Below are 18,074 nucleotides of genomic sequence, written 5' to 3'. Positions count from 1 at the left end.
CTCTCCAGAACCAAAACAATCTCCTGGAATCAACATGGAGATATTTTGTTTTGGCGGGTATAAGGCAACCAACCATATGTTGTAGACTTATAATCTGTGCAAACCCTTATCATTCCAATACATTGAACTAAGAATACACAAGCTGGCTTTTAACTGTATTTATTATTTATTTCACTCAGCAGAGAACACAAATGTATATCTTTATAAGACTGCAGAATTTAAGACCAAGGAAAGAGTAGAGTAGAACACACAAGACCTGTTGGAAAAAGCAGTTGTGGCGATAAAGATAGATGTTCAGGGTTTTGGAGGGGGAAAATGCCACCATGCATATCAAGAAGTCAATTTTCCTGTCCCAAGAGTTTTTAGAGTTGTACCATCGGAGTCTTTGTATGGTATTTTGTGAGGGGTTGTGCAGGACCCTCAGAACTTTAAAGAAACAGCAAGATAAGAATGGGAATCAGGCCTGCAAACAGGTTTCCCTTACACATCACCTTATCATAAACACACAATGCTTAGGGCTTAATTTTTTATCCCATATTTATGTACACTACAGGTTAATATTGAAAACAAATACGTACCATCAGGCCCTAAAGGAGCAGAAGTAGTTGGGTGGTTGAAGAAGTAGATGGTGAATATTCATGTTCTCTCAATCACTTTGGCTGATCTCATCTGTGGACACAGTTAGAAAGCACTTTAACCCACAGGACATTATTTTAAATAATTTTCAATCACAGAATCCTGTCGTATATCAGCTATGTTAAATGTGGATTTGTGCTGTAACAGTATTATACCAATATAATCAAACCAAAGCCATGGTTCTTTCCCACAGTCGGTGGGTTTGCTTCTATAAATCAAATATTTACATTTAGTCATATAGCTGATGCTTTTATCTAAAGTTACGTACATAAGAAGTTTGAAAACAACAAAAGCAAAGATATAGTCAGGAGAGAACAACAAGCTTAAGTGCCATGAAGCTAAGTTCTACTCTGACTCTTCCCTCTGGGTATAACATTCATACATAGCATTACAACCAGCACGATATTTCAGAAACTTCAGGGAAACGCTAAGAAAGAAATCAAACAAGCCATTGTCTCCTGACCAATGAGACGTTTTGGTTTGGTGAGTGACAGGCAGTGGGGCACACTTGGACACTTTTGTTTGTCAAATCTATTGAATGACCTGCTGGGTACGACACACCATTCTTTTACATATCCTAGAGATTTTGGACAAATTGAGTCCGTACAGTACAGGGCTTAAGAGAGGCTGACATGTTAGAAAGTACACTGATAGAAAAATGCGTAGCGTAATGTGTACATTGTTCATATTAAATCTGCTCTGAAATACTTCAAATGAACACCCAAAACAAAAGTTGAGCATAGAGGCGAGGTGAGGTGTGCAGGTACTGACAGCTTTTTGTCTGGTCTGTTTAGAACCAGAAAAACAAACTTTAAGAATCTTTATGTAAGTGTAAAAGATTAAAATTACAGGACAAATGATTGTAGAAACCATGGCAATGAGCCCATAGACATTATTGACTGTGGTGTCAGAGCATGCTAGTTTAACCAAACTGTAGTTGTCACAGTAAACTTTATCAATGATGTTCCCACATTGTGGTAAGGGCAAAATCAACAAGGTCAAAATAAGGACTATAATAAAAGGAATTAACCAAGCCAGAGCAATCAATGTGGCAACTTTGTTATGTGTCATAAGTGTGTTGTATTGCAGGGGGTGACAGATAGAAAGGTATCTGTCATAAGACATCACAGATAAGGTGGCAAATTCTCCTGCAGCATAAGTGTAGATACAGAAAACCTGAAGCAAACAAAGTGAAGCAGAAACTGTGTGAACCTCAGAGAGAATCTGAACCAGCAGGAGAGGAAACAAACCTGTGCTACCAAACACCTCATTTACAAACAGGCTGCACAGAAACAGATACATAGGTTCATGCAAGCTTCTGTTTATACAGATTACCACTATCAGCATAATATTGGAACATACTATTAAAATATATAAAGCCATAACTATCATGAAAAACAAGTATTTTAAAAGCCCACTGTAACCCAAGTAAGCACTTAGAGTGAAATATGAAAACTGTGAAGAGTTTCCCATGACGCTCCTTTAGGCTCACAATGCAGTAATTTCACAGTCCAGAGGATGAATTGCTGCAATAACTGTTACAAGATTGTTAATTGAAATGGAAAAATTGAACAGTAGTCAGTGATTGCTTATTTAAAGTCAATCGAATGCCCACTCATGTCAGAAATGACTAAACACAGTTTGAAACATGGGTTGTAGCATTCATCTGCTGTCCCTCCTGAGTTCCTCTGAACTGAACTCAAACTCTGTATCTGCTTCTTTAAAACTTTGTAGGACAGAAGACGCCCACTGACATCATCACCAAAGACTCAGACATGCACGAGACAGGATATGTCTTTTGCGCAGGTGTCTGGGCTTAATTTGAGCAAGAGTATTGCAAGTTTGCTCTGTTCTTTGTACTGATCACTGTTCTCAACAGATAGCACCAGAATTTAACAAAGTTGTTGTTGCATCCGTCGGACATGAACAAAGTTCTCCCACCATCATCATCAAAGAAAAACAGCTTTTTGGAAAAAAGAGAACTTTAAGTCATCCTTGTCATGTTGTTAGTTTAGGGATCAGCAGATATTAAAAGTGTTTTTTATGACCAAATCCCTCTCTGGGATTCTTGTCTAAAATGCCTCTTGGCTCTATGATGTCAATACTAACTGTAGCCCCAGGTATGCACATACACACAGAAAGACTGGCAGACTTCATTAAAACCTGTTCTAGCCACACTGCCCCAAGTAGAGTCAGTACTGTCCCAAACTGGTGTCCATTCTGACAATCGTAACAATAATGCAAAACTAACTCCAGCCGCATGGAAACAACACTTTTGAACAGAACAGGTTTCAAGGTTCTACCTGACGTGGTTCTCTTGAGAAGAACCAATTAAAAAAACACCACTTTTTCCAAACTGACCAAACACGATGAGGGAATACTACGCTGTCCCACCTACACGGATGTAATCGACAGCAGTTTTATCCAATAGTAGAGCTTCTCATATTTTGATTGACATCTTCTTTATCTTCATTCGGACCCTGTTATATGATATGACGTCAGCCAGCTCGGGTTGACCTGCCCCAGTTATAGGGCCAGCGGTCAGGCTCCGAGCGTCCTTTCGGAGCCTGACTGCTGGCCCTTTAAATGCGGGCTGGGCTTGTGTGTGTGTAAATTAGGTCACAGAGCACATGACACATTTCCCCCGGAAAAAGAAATTTAGAATAGAAGGCTTATAACACTAGCTTTAGCCCTGGGTGTCTGGAATAATTTTGAGCTTTGCTGTTGTTTATAAAAAGTATAAAAAACGAGCCCAGTTTTAACCGGCTGACGGAAAAGGATTAGAAAATATGTTAAACAAAAGCAATGGTGCATAAAACTCAAACCTGTTCCTATGAGAAGCTGTGTAGGATTTACATTTTGAGACTCTCACACTCACTGCTGAGACACTCTCACGCATACTACTGACACACTCTTATACCACTGAAATGTTCTTACATACTACTGAAATGCTCTTATATACTACTGAAACACAAAAAGCAAAACCAGGGAAAGGAAACTGGCTATGGAGGAAATCTGTTTTTGTAATGTTGTACATTATAAAATCCTTGATTGTGTTCCAGTTGTCATTAATATATACGACGAGGATGGGATTTGAACCAATGCGTGCAGAGCACAATGGATTAGCAATCCATCGCCTTAACCACTCGGACACCTCGTCTCCTTTAAAAGGTTTTGCTCCATATTTCTTTGTGCCCTTGAATTGGGAGGAGGAGGAGGATGGAGGCTCAGCCCACCTGTTTTGAGGTGACTGACTAAAAATGTGCTCTGCAATCCGCATGGGGCAAACTACGACACCAACACCTGGCAAGTAAAGACAGAAATGCTCTACAGAACCAACACAATATTCAGGATTCATTATGGAGATATTTTTAAGGCGGGCATAAGGCAACCAACCATATGTTGTAGACTTATAATCTGTGCAAACCCTTATCATTCCAATACATTTAACTAACAATACACAAGCTGGCTTTTAACTGTATTTATTATTTATTTCACTCAAACAGCAGAGAACAAAATGTTTATCTTTACAAGACTGCAGAATTTAAGATCAAGGAAAGAGTAGAGTAGAACACACAAGACCTGTTGGAAAAAACAGTTGTGGCGATAAAAATAGATGTTCAGGGTTTTGGAGGGGGAAAATGCCACCATGCATATCAAGAAGTCAATTTTCCTTGTGCCATGAGTCTTTAGAGTTGTACCATCGGAGTCTTTGTATGGTATTTTGTGAGGGGTTGTGCAGGACCCTCAGAACTTTAAAGAAAGCAGCAAGATAAGAATGGGAATCAGGCCTGCAAACAGGTTTCACTAACACATCACCTTATCATAAACACACAATGCTTAGGGCTTAATTTTTTATTCCATATTTAAGTACACTACAGGTTAATATTGAAAACAAATACGTACCATCAGGCCCTAAAGGAGCAGAAGTAGTTGGGTGGTTGAAGAAGTAGATGGTGAATATTCATGTTCTCTGAATCACTTTGGCTGATCTCATCTGTGGACACAGTTAGAAAGCACTTAAATCCACAGGACATTTTTATCATTTTCAATCACAGAATCCTGTTGTATATCAGCTATGTAAAATGTGGATTTGTGCTGTAACAGTATAATACCAATATAATCAAACCAAAGCCATGGTTCTTTCCCACAGTCGGTGGGCTTGCTTCTATAAATCAAATATTTACATTTAGTCATTTGGCAGACACTGAGATTTGAAAACAACAAAAGCAAATATCTAGTCAGGAGAGAACAACAAGCTTAAGTGCCATGAAGCTAAGTTTTACTCTCTTCCCTGACTCTGACTCTTCCCTCTGGGTATAACATTCATAGCAATAATATTTCAGAAACTTCAGGGAAATGCTAAGAAAGAAATCAAACAAGCCTTTGTCTCCTGACCAATGAGACGTTTTGGTTTGGTGAGTGACAGGCAGTGGGGCACACTTGGAGGTCAATCAGTTTTTCAGATGAGGCCAGTGCCCCTGTGGCCCCGCCTGTGTATTCTTGTTTGTCAAATCTATTGAATGACCTGCTGGGTACGACACACCATTCTTTTACATATCGTAGAGATTTTGGACAAATTGAGTCCGTACAGTACAGGGCTTAAGAGAGGCTGACATGTTAGAAAGTACACTGATAGTAAAATGCGTAGCGTAATGTGTACATTGTTCATGTTAAACCTGCTCTGTATTATTTCAAACAAACACCCAAAACAAAAGTTGAGCATAGAGGCGAGGTGAGGTGTGCAGGTACTGACAGCTTTGTGTCTGGTCTGCTTAGAACCAGAAAAACAAACCTTGAGAATCTTTATGTAAGTGTAAAAGATTAACATTACAGGACAAATGATTGCAAAAAACATGGCAATGAGCCCATAGACATTATTGGGTGTAGTGTCAGAGCATGCTAATTTGACCAAACTGTAGCTGTCACAGTAAACTTTATCAATGATGTTCCCACATTGTGGTAAAGGCAGAATCAGCAATATCAAAATAAGGACTGTAATAAAAGGAGATAACCAAGCCAGAGCAGTCAATGTGGCAACTTTGTTATGTGTCATAAGTGTGTTGTATTGCAGGGGGTGACATATAGCAAGGTATCTGTCATAAGACATCACAGATAAGGTGGCAAATTCTCCGGCAGCATAGGTGTAGATACAGAAAACCTGAAGGAAACAAAGTGAAGCAGAAACTGTGTGAACCTCAGAGAGAATCTGGACCAGCAGGAGAGGAAACAAACCTGTGCTACCAAACACCTCATTTACAAACAGGCTGCACAGAAACAGATACATAGGTTCATGCAAGCTTCTGTTAAGACAGATTACCCCTATAAGCATAATATTGGAACATACTATTAAAATATATAAAGCCATTACTATCATGAAAAACAAGTATTTTAAAAGCCCACTGTAACCCAAGTAAGGGCTTAGAGTGAAATATGAAAACTGTGAAGAGTTTCCCATGAATTGCTGCAAAACCATATGTTACAATTTTCAATACAGATTTGGCAAGTTGAAATTGAAAAATTTAACAGTAGTCAGTGATTGCTTATTTAAAGTCAATCAAATGCCCACTCATGTCAGAAATGACTAAACACAGTTTGAAACATGGGTTGTAGCATTCATCTGCTGTCCCTCCTGAGTTCCTCTGAACTGAGCTCAAACTCTGCATCTGCTTCTTTAAAACTTTGTAGGACAGAAGACGCCCACTGACATCATCACCAAAGACTCAGACGTGCATGAGACAGGATCTGTGTCTGGCTTAATTTGAGCAAGAGTATTGCAAGTTTGTTCTGTTCTTTGTACTGATCACTGTTCTCAACAGATAGCCCCAGAATTTGTTGTTGTTGTATCTGTCGGACATGAACAAAGTTCTCCCACCATCATCATCAAAGAAAAACAGCTTCTTGGAAAAAAGAGAACTTTAAGTCATCTTTGTCATGTTGTTAGTTTAGGGATCAGCAGATATTAAAAGTGTTTTTTATGACCAACTCCCTCTCTGGGATTCTTGTCTAAAATGCCTCTTGGCTCTATGATGTCAATACTAACTGTAGCCCCAGGTATGCACATACACACAGAAAGACTGGCAGACTTCATTAAAACCTGTTCTAGCCACACTGCCCCAAGTAGAGTCAGTACTGTCCCAAACTGGTGTGCTTTCTGACAATCGTAACAATAATGCAAAACTAACTCCAGCCGCATGGAAACAACACTTTTGAACAGAACAGGTTTCAAGCTTCTACCTGACGTGGTTCTCTTGAGAAGAACCAATTAAAAAAACACCACTTTTTCCAAACTGACCAAACACGATGAGGGAATATTACCCTATCCCACCTACACGGTTGGAATCGACAGCGGTTTCATCCAATGGTAGAGCTTCTCATATTTTGATTGACATCTTCTTCATCTTCATTCGGACCCTGTTATATGATATGACGTCAGCCAGCTCGGGTTGACCAGCCCCAGGTGAGGACCAGCAGTCAGGCTCCAAGCGTCCTTTCGGAGCCTGACTGCTGGCCCTCTAAATGTGGGCTGGGCTTGTGTGTGTGTAAATTTGGTCACAGAGCACATGATGGTTCCCCCAGAAAAAGTAACTTCAAATAGAAGGCTTATAACACTAAATCTAGTCTTTGCTGTGTTTATAAAAAGTTATAAGTATAAAAAACAAGCCAAGCTAAGTTTTAACTTGACCAGTTAACTGGCTGACGGAAAATGATTATAAAATATGTTAACAAAAGCAATGGTGCATAAATCTCAAACCTGTTCCTGTGAGAAGCTGTGTAGGACTTACATATTGAGACTCTCACACTCACTGCTGAGACACTCTCACGCATACTACTGAAACACTCTTATACCACTGAAACATCCTTACATACTACTGAAATGCTCTCTTATATCCAATAAAACACAAAAAGCAAAACAAGGGAAAGGAAACTGGGTATGGAGGAAATCTGGAATCTCACACCACTATCAATGCATACAACTCCAATAGAACAGCACAGCTTCGACCTGTAACCTCCCAACAGATACAATAGTGTAGCCATAGAGCAGGCATGGCCAAACTATTGCCCGCAGGCCAACTATGGCCCATTAGAGCTTGTTAAGAAGCTAAAGTCTTATTCGTCTTTCAGCTGCTCCCGTGCAAACGAGACCGTTTACTTTATTTACATGGGCTACATAACAAGCTTATCCTGCAATACCATTTATTTTTCCCTCCCTTCCTTTTTAAACATTGCTTTCCTACATTGTTTCCAATTATATTATTGAACTTCTTACAACTTTTATGTGGCCCACAACCTAAAATATTTGCCCAGCCCTGCTATAGAACAACCTGGAGCGTCCTCAACACCACAGAGAGGAGGAAGCAGTATCGTGAAATCTCACTCTTCACCACAAGAACCATTGTTGGGGCCCTATTGAAACATTCTTACATACTACTGAAAAATTCTTACATTAACTACTGAAACACTCTTACAAACTACTTGATTCTTGTAAAAACACTAAAACAGTTCTTTATAAATAACGTTTATTGCAACAATTCATTAAGCTTTTTACATTTTGGTTGTTGTGTTAAATATGTTTTACACAGCATATTGAAATCGATTTACTGCAACTCAAAAACCTACCTGTGTGGAAATGCAGAACATTGCTTGAAGAGTCAGGAGGAAACTGAACATGCATATGAAATATTTTGAAAGTAGTGTTTTGCTAATCTTGTGAATGAAAACAGTTTTGCTTGACTTTTTGAAATAATAAACCCATTATTTAGAAAAATAGAAACATAACCCTACAGGAACATCCTTCCTTAACTAGGTTTATGTGCTTCACTCAATTTCTATCAAAATTCCACATAGAACCTGATAATACTGAGATCACAATCTGCAGCCTATGTTTTATGAAAAAGCATACTTTTACATAGGATACGGATTTTGGTCATATTCAGCCCGTACAGTACAGGGTTGAAGAGAGGCTGACATGTAAGAAAGTACAATGATAAAAAAATTCGTAGGATAATGGGTACATGGGTCATATCAAATCTGATCTGCAATGTTTCAAAAAAACACCCAAAGCAAAAGTTGAGCAGGGAAGCAAGGTGAGGGGTGCAGGTGCTGACAGCTTTTTGTCTGGTCTGTTTGGAACCAGAAAAACAAACTTTAAGAATCTTCATGTAAGAAAAAAGGATTAGAGCTACAGGACCAAAGAGCACGACAGTAGCACCAAAGAGGTCATAAATATTATTTGCTGTGGTGTCAGAACAGGCTAGTTTGACAATGTTGTAGTTGTTACAGTACACTTCGTGAATGAAGTTCTCACACAGCTTTAAGGGAATGCTCAAAGATATCGGGATAAGACATACGAGAAAGGGTAACAACCACATCATCACGATAAGCATGGTGATTTTGTTAGGTGTCATTTGTGTGTTATATTGTAGAGGACAACAGATAGCAAGGTACCTGTCATAAGCCATGATGGTTAAAGTTAACAGTTCTATTGTTGCATAAGAATATACCCAGAACACTTGGATGAAACAAAATAAAACAGAAACTGTGTGAATGTCAGAGAGAATCTGAACCAGCAAGAATGGAAACAAACCTGTGCTACCGAACAGCTCATTTACAAACAGGCTGCACAGAAACAGGTACAGAGGTTCATGCAAGCTTCTGTTCACACAGATTACTACTATCAGCAATACATTGGTGCAACATATTAATATAAATACAACCATAACAACCATGAAATATAAGTATTTCAAAAGCCCAGTGTCAAGGTAAGCACTCAGTATGAAATATGAAAACTGTGTATAGTTCCCTGTGATCTCCATTTAGATTCATGTCAACCGTAACATTGTTCAGGTGGGGTTGAACAGCACATAAACTGTATTCAGTCTAATTTCTGTAAAACAATGAACCATTGTGCAACAACTCTGACAAATACCACTTACCATGAACTCATTTTTAAGTCATATTGTGAAGCTAAAGTTAGAAATGAGAAAGCACAGTTGGTGACATGTAAACTTTATCAGTTAACACTCACTGTCCTGCTGTAGTGAGTCCTTACTGAGCTCAAACTATTCTTCTGCTTCTTTAACACCTTTCAGAATAGAGGACGCCCATAACAACTGACCTCATTACCACAGACACACTGATTGGTCCTGACCACTAGTTGATGTTGGAAAACAAACTCGTACATCAATGACTCATTGTAGTTTTGAAGTGATGAAATGATTTCCAATGTGCAATTGGGGATTCCCAATATGCTGTTGTCATTTTTTGTGGATTTCAGTTGATTCTTGATCTTGACCATTATTGTAAAAATGAAAAGAAGATCCAGGTTCTGATATATTTTGGTCATTCAGGACTTTTTTACCCAGGTTTCCAAAGCCCGAACCCACCAAGGCATCACTTTCACATCAAGTATTTTGGGCATCCAGACCACAACCTACTATCGGCTTGTTGAAAGAATCAATTAGTCAATCAATCAATGTTGTATCTTAAGGCAGGGCGATGATATCCAGATAGCAGCAAAATACCTTTAAATTCCATGTGGATATTTGTTTCCAACGCAAGAGATTCTCCACAGGAGGCCTACAGTATTTATGTGAGCTTCTTACTTGCTGTGTTGTGTGGTTCACACTGCACTCACATTATAGTTTTAGTTATTGTAAAGTGAATATCGGCCTGTTTTATCTGCACATTGTCATTTCTTGGTGATGTTCCTCACTCAAACAATATTGATGACAGTAATGCTTAGTCTGACGTATTGATCATGGGTGATATTTAATTAACAAGGTAAAGAAATTACACTAAAGATGACTCTTGAGAATGAAACCAAATCCAGCTTTATTGAAAGTGCATTTGATGTGAATGGCTCAGTACACTCAACATAGAAGCATATAAAAATAGGACAATACACACACACAAGCTCTGACGTGAAATACATATTTGCATGTGACCTTTCCCTTTTATTCCTTCAGGCTCGTCTTTGCAGGTACGTTTCCACAGTAGGAGGGCTGGCATTAACAAAGTCTGTAGATTAGCAGCACTTTGGACAAAATCTTTATATAAGTTCGGTCTATTAACCAAGAACCTGTTTAAGAAGTTTGTGTGACACTGGGGGGCTCACCTTGGTTTGTTTCATAATCAGTGAGAGGACATGTCCCCAGCCAGTCTAGGTAAGAGTGTCTCAGAGGCACAAGACAACCTGGAGAAGACCCAGCAAACCCAGAAGTGTTGGTTTGATCGCTAAGCATGCCAGCAAGAGCTCACACCTGCTACTTCTCACAAGCAAGGTCCAGTCACTTATGAAGTGCGTCCACCAAGGAATGGCTTCTCAGATGTATCATGTCAACCTGCTGAAGGATTGGAAAAAGGTCCAAAACCTTGCCTGGTGGTTCAACAGATGGAGGAAGGCGAGCGAGAGATGACTGAGGACCTGCAGTTTGGGCGTGTTGGTGTGAAAATCTCTTCCCCCCACAACACTCAGTAGTTTATGGTTACAAAGCACAACACAGCCACGGCAGAGAGCTGCAGCACTGTCAACAACAAACATGATCAATTACCATTATTACCAGCACTGAAATGATTGGCTGAAAGGCATTTGGAATTGCTCCTCAAACACAAAGTATAGTTAAATCACAGCTTGAAGAATCTGATGCGTACAGCAAATCGGATCTGTAGCAATCCAAAACATTTGAAGGGAAGTGCATACAGGCAATCTGCTTATATGTATGTTTACTGTATCTGTCTCTCTATGTAAGCACTCGAATTCTGAGTACTGAAATAAACGTGAGGGTGTGTGGCTCTTTCTATCTATATAACTTGTGGAATATTATTGCTGACTCATTTGTTTTATGTTAAAATACTACACACAAGTCAAGACTCACAATGAATCTCATGTAAACGCTTCAGATGTGGGTCAATCTGTGTTTACCTGCAAGTCTATACGGCAACATTTACTCTGTGGTTCCAAGTATTAAGCAACATTGCAGTACATAGCAAATATCCAGTACAGTGTAATAAGGGAGCACTTTAGGACGGGGCTGATCATTTTAGATAAATATTTTAAATAAAGGGGCCCTTATATAATGAAAACATATGAAATAATATCATAATATCATAATATCAATCCCACTGTTCTTGGCATACCACATGTATTAGTTTAATGATACTTTGATATACTACACTCCACTTCAATCAGCCAAAGACAGAGTTCGCATTAACTTTTCGTTCTGGTACAGTGGAAAAAGTGTTAATGCACACACACTACACTGACGCAGACGCTCTGCAGTGACCGAACATTTCACACACAAAATTGTACTTGAATGTCTTTCGGATTTTCGACATTTGCATACCATATATGACAGGAGTCAGAAGTGGTTGTATGATTAAAAAATACAACGACAGAACGATACGCAGAACACTGGGGAAGTTGGTCATATCAAATCTACTCTGTAATATTTCAAAGCAGCACGCAAAAGAGAAGTTGATGAGGGACACGAGGTGAGGTGTGCAGGTGCTTAAAGCTTTGTGTCTGGTCTGTTTGGAACTAGCAAAACAAATTTTAAGAATTTTTGAGTAGGAGAAAAGGATTAGAAGTAGAGGGAGTGCAATAGTGATTAAAATACCAAAGATCCCATAGATGTTATTCACTTTGCTACCAAAGCACGCCAATTTAGCAACTAGATAGTTATGACAATACAAACTATCTATGACATTTCCACACCGGGGCAGACGGATACCCAAGAATATAGTGATTAGGAATTTCACAAAGGAGTACAGCCATATTGCAGCAATAAATAAAGCTACTTTGTCAGATGTGACATGCATTTTATATTGTAGAGGACAAACAATAGCAACATATCTGTCATAAGCCATAATGGCTAAAGTACAAAACTCTATTTGGGCATAAGTATACAAACAGAAGATCTGCAGGTAACAAAGTGGAGCAGAAACGGTGTGAATATCAGAGAGAATCTGCATCAGCAGAAGAGGAAAGAACCCCACACTGCCATATAGCTCATTAGCAAACAGGCCGCACAGATACAGATACATAGGCTCATGTAAACTTCTGTTGGTACAGATTACCACAATGAGGGATGTGTTAGCAACAACAATGACAATATATGTAATTGCAGTTATAATGAAGCATAAATATCTCAAAGCTCCAATATTAAGGTAAGCGCCAAGAATAAAATAAGGCAAAGTTGAATTGATCATCATTCTATTTCTCGGGCATAAATCAATGAGTCCAGCAGGCAAATGCCTAAGAAAACATTTTTCTCCAAAGGCATAACTTCAAACACAGATGGTATGTTTTGTTTCACACTACTTCACTGTACGGGCTAGGTTAGTCCCACACATTCATTCAAACACCTTGAAAAGTAATTTGCAAGTGACACAGCAAAGTCAGCATTATAAACATAACACACAAATCAAATCAGAAGTATATCACTTTGTGTAGCCCAATATAACTCCAAACGACCTTAATGTGTAAGGAAAAGGAAGGTTTGGGAGAGGAAATCCAAAGAGGCAATAGGAACTGCAGATGTTAAATACAATAACGCAGCAAAAAACACAAAAATACAGGAAAAGATGAATAAAAATAATCACAATAATATTAGTCCTAAGAAAGTGTGAGAGAGAGAGAGAGAGAGAGAGAGAGAGAGAGAGAGAGAGAGAGAGAGAGAGAGAGAGAGAGAGAGAGAGAGAGAGAGAGAGAGAGAGAGAGAGAGAGAGAGAGAGAGAGAGAGAGAGAGAGAGAGTGTACTTTTTCTGAGAGTCCTGACACCGGGGCAGCAGTCCAGCAGTCCAGCCCCACTAAGCGACCTGCTGAGGTGTGGAGCCTTCTGGCATGCAGACGGCACAGCAGCCAGGAGAAACTACAGGCTGCTTCAGTCACGTTGGACTGCAAGCTGCAGCAACGTCTGCTGCTTTATACCTTCACAGAAGAACCCAAACAGGTACGCCACACCTCCCTGATATGGTTCAGGCTCAAACTCTCCCAACCGCATAGCTGAAACCTCTTTACTAAACTAGAGTAATACAATAATAAATAGATTTCAATTTGAAACCTTAACATGAATGCATGGTCATAGCACAGCAGTTAAACTCACCTCCACTCTGAAACCATGACTTTGTTCAGGCTGCTGGTATTAAGTGGACCAGATCAGATTTTCAACAACAACAACAATCAACAAACAACTTCTCACAGCTTGTTAAATGACTTGATGGATTGAAAAAAATAGAATAGATATTGGCAGATATTGGCCAGTTTGTTGGAGAGGCAATAATATGTAAGAGTAATTCATAGATAAGTGAGCAATATGACACATCATTGTCTGGGTGCAATGCACATTACAGTACACTCACACTTTAATCATCTAATCATGTCATGTTGTGTATGAGATCTGTCAGCATTCCACCATGCAAAACTGAAGCGGTTTCCTTAATCACTTATTGGATCCACCTAACGATCAATTACATTTTTTTTGGGTAAATCTCTTGGGGATCAGAGGTCACAGGTGACCTCATCCCTGTGGAGCACGATGGTGCAGCCTGGGGCCCTGGAAACTGGGTCTGTTTAGGATGAATCCATTATCATTGCGATATCAGTTGCCGTGTTAGGGAAACATCCAATCAACTGCCAGCTTTGATCCCCCTTTAAAGGGCAGCACAGCAACACAGCAACCCAGCAGCCCAGCGCACTAAGAACGTTTCTCACAGGAAGAAATTGATGTATGTGTGCGTGAAGAACAAACTCGCTAAGAGTGAATACTGTATATGGTGCTATAAATAAACAAGTAAAATAAATTAAATAAACCAGTCAACCAAATGTCATTAAGGTTGGACACAAGCAGCCGGGAATTGTTAAAACAACAACAACTCAATTCAAGTCAGAATACAGAAAGGAGAACACATCAAGGTTCAGATCCAAGGCCTCTACTGAAAGGTTCCACCTGCAGCTCTGGTAATCAGGTATTTATTTATAGAATGGCTCACATGTAACAGAACGGCACAGGAATCCATATTCACTCAAGTCCACATGATAACACAACAAACAGTGATATTGTGGATTGTAGTGAAATGTGGATTACACTGCTAAACCATCTTTAGAGTTACGGTTGAAGACATTCTCCAATGTCAGCACTATGAAAGCCAATGGGAAGAACCGGCAGGGTGTAGCTCTCTATTCAAGTCAGCTTTATTGTCATTAAATATGCTGTAGCACAACAAAGACTCAATAATAATGTTAAATAATAAATGTGGATGGATGTATACTTATTCTTAGTATAGATATTAACATGATGGATAGATATTCCATACTTCCTTACATATTTGTGAGGCCATACTCAGATCAGTTCTTTGTCTTAAGCCTATTCAACATCGCTCACCTCTCCACTTCTTCTTCTTCTTAGCAAAGGAAGAACTCAATGATCGTATCTTCTTCCCTCCTTCCATAAACCGTTAAGTTCTTGTAAGTTAACAGTAAGTCACAGCATAATGTCCATCAGTCACATGGCTAATAGGTAACAATGATCTAATCTGGCTGCTTGTGTGCTGGCGGACTTCTAACAACATTAAAATCTCTAATAGAACTTCCAAATGATAAGTTGACATCAGCATTCACATGAACAACTGTGACATCATTCATAATTCTGTCAATGTCTGCCATCTCCCCCTACTATGACTTGTATATGCGAATATAGTAAAAATGTATATAAAATGAAAAGCATCCTAGGCAAAGGCTGGACAGTGACTGTGGCAGGTCAAGAGGTGATTGGAGAAAAAGTGCTCCTTCTGTCTCCGTATATACACTACATACACAAGCACACACACACATTCCAACTACAGTTGTGTATAGTAAGTATAGGTAAGATAAGACATGCCCTTTATTCTGCACAGGTTTGCATTCATGGAAGGAGACAGCAACCAAATAAATTGATGAATGTCTTTATCTTTGTGGTAGAATCAAAGTTACTGTAAGCACAGCAAAGTTTTGAATAAACGATAGAGAAGGAATGAAATAATAAACAACCTATATACTGGAATATTATCCTCTTAATCCAGAGATGCTTCACTTTGTTCGTTGATATGATTCTCTATAAACAGTGACTGCTTTGACAAATGTTTGTTGGTCCTCTTATCGAACAAAATTGGATATAGTGCAGTCAGATTTGCCTAATGATTATCTTTATGCTCAGACTATCAATCAGTCAGTCAACACGTCAGGCTTTAGGTTTTCTTGGCTCTTTGGTGTGAATCACAGTGAAAATAGGCTGAAACTTGAATCAAGGCCAGTTAGTTAAACTTCGCCTAACTTCTTCTAATGTAGAATAAAGTATGTGTGTGTGTCCATGGTTGTGATTGTTGTGTTGTTTGTGAGCGGTCTGATGGGAGGTCATTACAGCCCTCAGACCCTGTGGACCAGTCTAACCAGCGCCCAGGTTTGCCCGGCTTATTGGTCTCACTGCTTAGCAGCTCTGTCAGTAATTTGTCTCAGAGGAGTTGAAGGGAAACAGTGACTAATGTTGAGACGTCTCAGGATACACGGTCGGACAAACATGTTGACATGCTGGAATGACCTTTGACCTCCAGGACTAATGAGATACAAGACATCTAACGTCCCTGAGGACACCAAAGCCTCCAAAGGCTTCAGTTTAGAAACAAACCTTGACCTCATGCATAAGTTTATAGATGTGCTGTTAATGTTTAAGATGTTATTTTCACATATTTGATGTCAAGTCTGTGTGTCACACTGATGGAGGATAAACTACAACTATTAAGTACACACCGTATCCTAATGTTCACCAAAATAAAAACAACATGCTGGTGTTTTGTGAATCTGAGTTCTGACTGATCCTTTGTGTTTTCATTTAGTGATCCTACGTAAACAATGCTTGATTTTCTCATCCTGCAATATTAAGATTAGAAGTAAAACAAAGGGCAGCTTTCCAAGATCTATATATAGCGCTCAGGGAATTAATAATGATTATATCCTTATATTTCTCTGCGTTTCTTGTGGACTAAGTGTTTGAGCTATAATGGCAAATAATATAAATACAGTATACAGTCTTTCAACTAAAATACCAGTTTGTCTTATTTTAGTCAGGTTTACTTAAATGGACTGTACTTATATTATACTTATTCACACATTCATACACCGATGCAGCTTCATACCAAGCAAGGTGCCAACCTGTACATCAGGAGCAGCTAGGAGTTCAGAATCAAACCAGGAACCTTTCAATCCCTTGACGCACTCCCAATGCATTCAAGCATACAAGCATAATTCATCATGTTTCTGTAGAATTTACAAACTCTATTAACCTGTCATCATGTTTGAAGGTAAAATAGACAACAATTGAACCGTTCCTTATTTACTTTCAAATCATTTACAGTAAATCATGTCTCAAAAAGAAAAAAAACAATAACACAAAATGAGCATTAGGCCTCCTCTCCCTAACCTGTGCACCAGATGGCCTCCTCCTTACTCTGATGGTTGTATTTTTAAACTGTTGATATTTTCTATCTTTATCTAGGCTCAGTGGGCCTTCATCCTTGCATTCAGTGGTATTCTTCAACTGTTAGGTGAATAAGAAGGAACTCTTTCTCTTTCTCTCCCTGACCAGCACATAGATCCAAGTGTACTACAAGAGTGCCTGTTTTTACTAAAAAGTTGTATGGTAACCTAGGAGACTGATTGACAGGCTAAAGACAGTTCGTGTTGGGTTTCGTTGTCATGTATCAGTTGTGCTTTACCTTCATGCATGAATGTCGGGGTGTTTCGTCTGCAAATGTGGCCTCAGGTTCGTCGTTGCCGGTTATTTTCGCGCCACACGGTTTGAAAGTTCTATTTTCCCCCTTCCGCATCAAATGTGAAACGTCTCTAAATGTCACTCCGTCTCTTTCTCCCGACTGGCATTTTAGTAGCGTTAATGCGGCTCATCACCGTCTCAGTGGACTTCCCGCGTAGATTTGAGTCAGAATCACGTGACTACAGACGCACTTCTGATTGGATGTTCTTCTTCCCCTTCGGCGGTGTTTCTGATTGGCTCTCTTCTCAAGTCGTCCCTCCCCAACATTGTTGCCTCGTTTTTATTCGTTGAAAATGTCTAGATATTTCATAGTTATCGCAAATGAATTTTGATTTAGTTATTGTCTCGTTTTTGTTAGTGAAAACGGTCGCTGACATAAAATACGACTGACACTATAAGTCAACATAACTAACACAAAAATCGTTGGTCAATGACTTTATGATGCAGTTCGCTCCTTTTCCTCTGGGAGTCGCCAGAGCAGAAACACGTCAATATCTGTTTAAACTGCTGTTGATCCGCGGTTGACACGTAAAACAAACACATCGTTTATATATTTTAAATATATATACTCTGGAATTTAAAATCAGAACACAACACAGAGTATATACCAACGAGTCGGATGTGTTATATCAT

The 18,074-nt window shown here is 39.2% G+C and overlaps 4 protein-coding genes, 1 long non-coding RNA gene and 1 other non-coding gene across 6 annotated transcripts; all 6 read right to left on the bottom strand.

Annotated features, from left to right (window-relative positions):
- Nucleotides 1–584: 584 nt before the first annotated feature.
- On the bottom strand, nt 585–17,582 carry LOC142995014 (uncharacterized). Its single transcript, XR_012961472.1, has 3 exons — nt 17,386–17,582; nt 4,543–4,633; nt 585–669 (listed from the first exon to the last, which is right to left on the bottom strand). It is a non-coding gene; the product is annotated as an uncharacterized LOC142995014 (long non-coding RNA).
- Nucleotides 1,168–2,109, bottom strand: LOC142995217 (olfactory receptor 10J5-like). The gene has a single exon (XM_076146199.1). The coding sequence runs from the start codon at nt 2,107–2,109 to the stop codon at nt 1,168–1,170; it is 942 nt and encodes a 313-aa protein (XP_076002314.1).
- On the bottom strand, nt 3,715–3,796 carry trnas-gcu (transfer RNA serine (anticodon GCU)). Its single transcript has one exon. It is a non-coding gene; the product is annotated as a tRNA-Ser (tRNA).
- Nucleotides 5,153–6,094, bottom strand: LOC142995216 (olfactory receptor 6N1-like). Its single transcript, XM_076146198.1, has one exon. It carries the CDS (start codon nt 6,092–6,094, stop codon nt 5,153–5,155), a length of 942 nt encoding a protein of 313 aa, XP_076002313.1.
- On the bottom strand, nt 8,517–9,452 carry LOC142995215 (olfactory receptor 11A1-like). Its single transcript, XM_076146197.1, has one exon. It carries the CDS (start codon nt 9,450–9,452, stop codon nt 8,517–8,519), a length of 936 nt encoding a protein of 311 aa, XP_076002312.1.
- LOC142995213 (olfactory receptor 52Z1P-like) lies at nt 11,893–12,849 on the bottom strand. The gene has a single exon (XM_076146196.1). The coding sequence runs from the start codon at nt 12,847–12,849 to the stop codon at nt 11,893–11,895; it is 957 nt and encodes a 318-aa protein (XP_076002311.1).
- Nucleotides 17,583–18,074: the final 492 nt, after the last annotated feature.

The sequence above is a fragment of the Genypterus blacodes genome, unplaced genomic scaffold (assembly GCF_046128005.1).
Source record: "Genypterus blacodes isolate CSIRO-AG114 ecotype Tasmania unplaced genomic scaffold, CSIRO-AGI_Gbla_v1 ptg000032l_1, whole genome shotgun sequence".
Taxonomy (NCBI): domain Eukaryota; kingdom Metazoa; phylum Chordata; class Actinopteri; order Ophidiiformes; family Ophidiidae; genus Genypterus; species Genypterus blacodes.
This window is presented reverse-complemented; position numbering and strand designations above follow the sequence as displayed.

What these genes read in the sequence shown, in the direction of transcription:
- LOC142995217 (XM_076146199.1), bottom strand. Translation starts at nt 2,109, where the DNA reads ATGGGAAACTCTTCACAGTTTTCATATTTCACTCTAAGTGCTTACTTG.
- LOC142995213 (XM_076146196.1), bottom strand. Translation starts at nt 12,849, where the DNA reads ATGATGATCAATTCAACTTTGCCTTATTTTATTCTTGGCGCTTACCTT.
- LOC142995215 (XM_076146197.1), bottom strand. Translation starts at nt 9,452, where the DNA reads ATGGAGATCACAGGGAACTATACACAGTTTTCATATTTCATACTGAGT.
- LOC142995216 (XM_076146198.1), bottom strand. Translation starts at nt 6,094, where the DNA reads ATGGGAAACTCTTCACAGTTTTCATATTTCACTCTAAGCCCTTACTTG.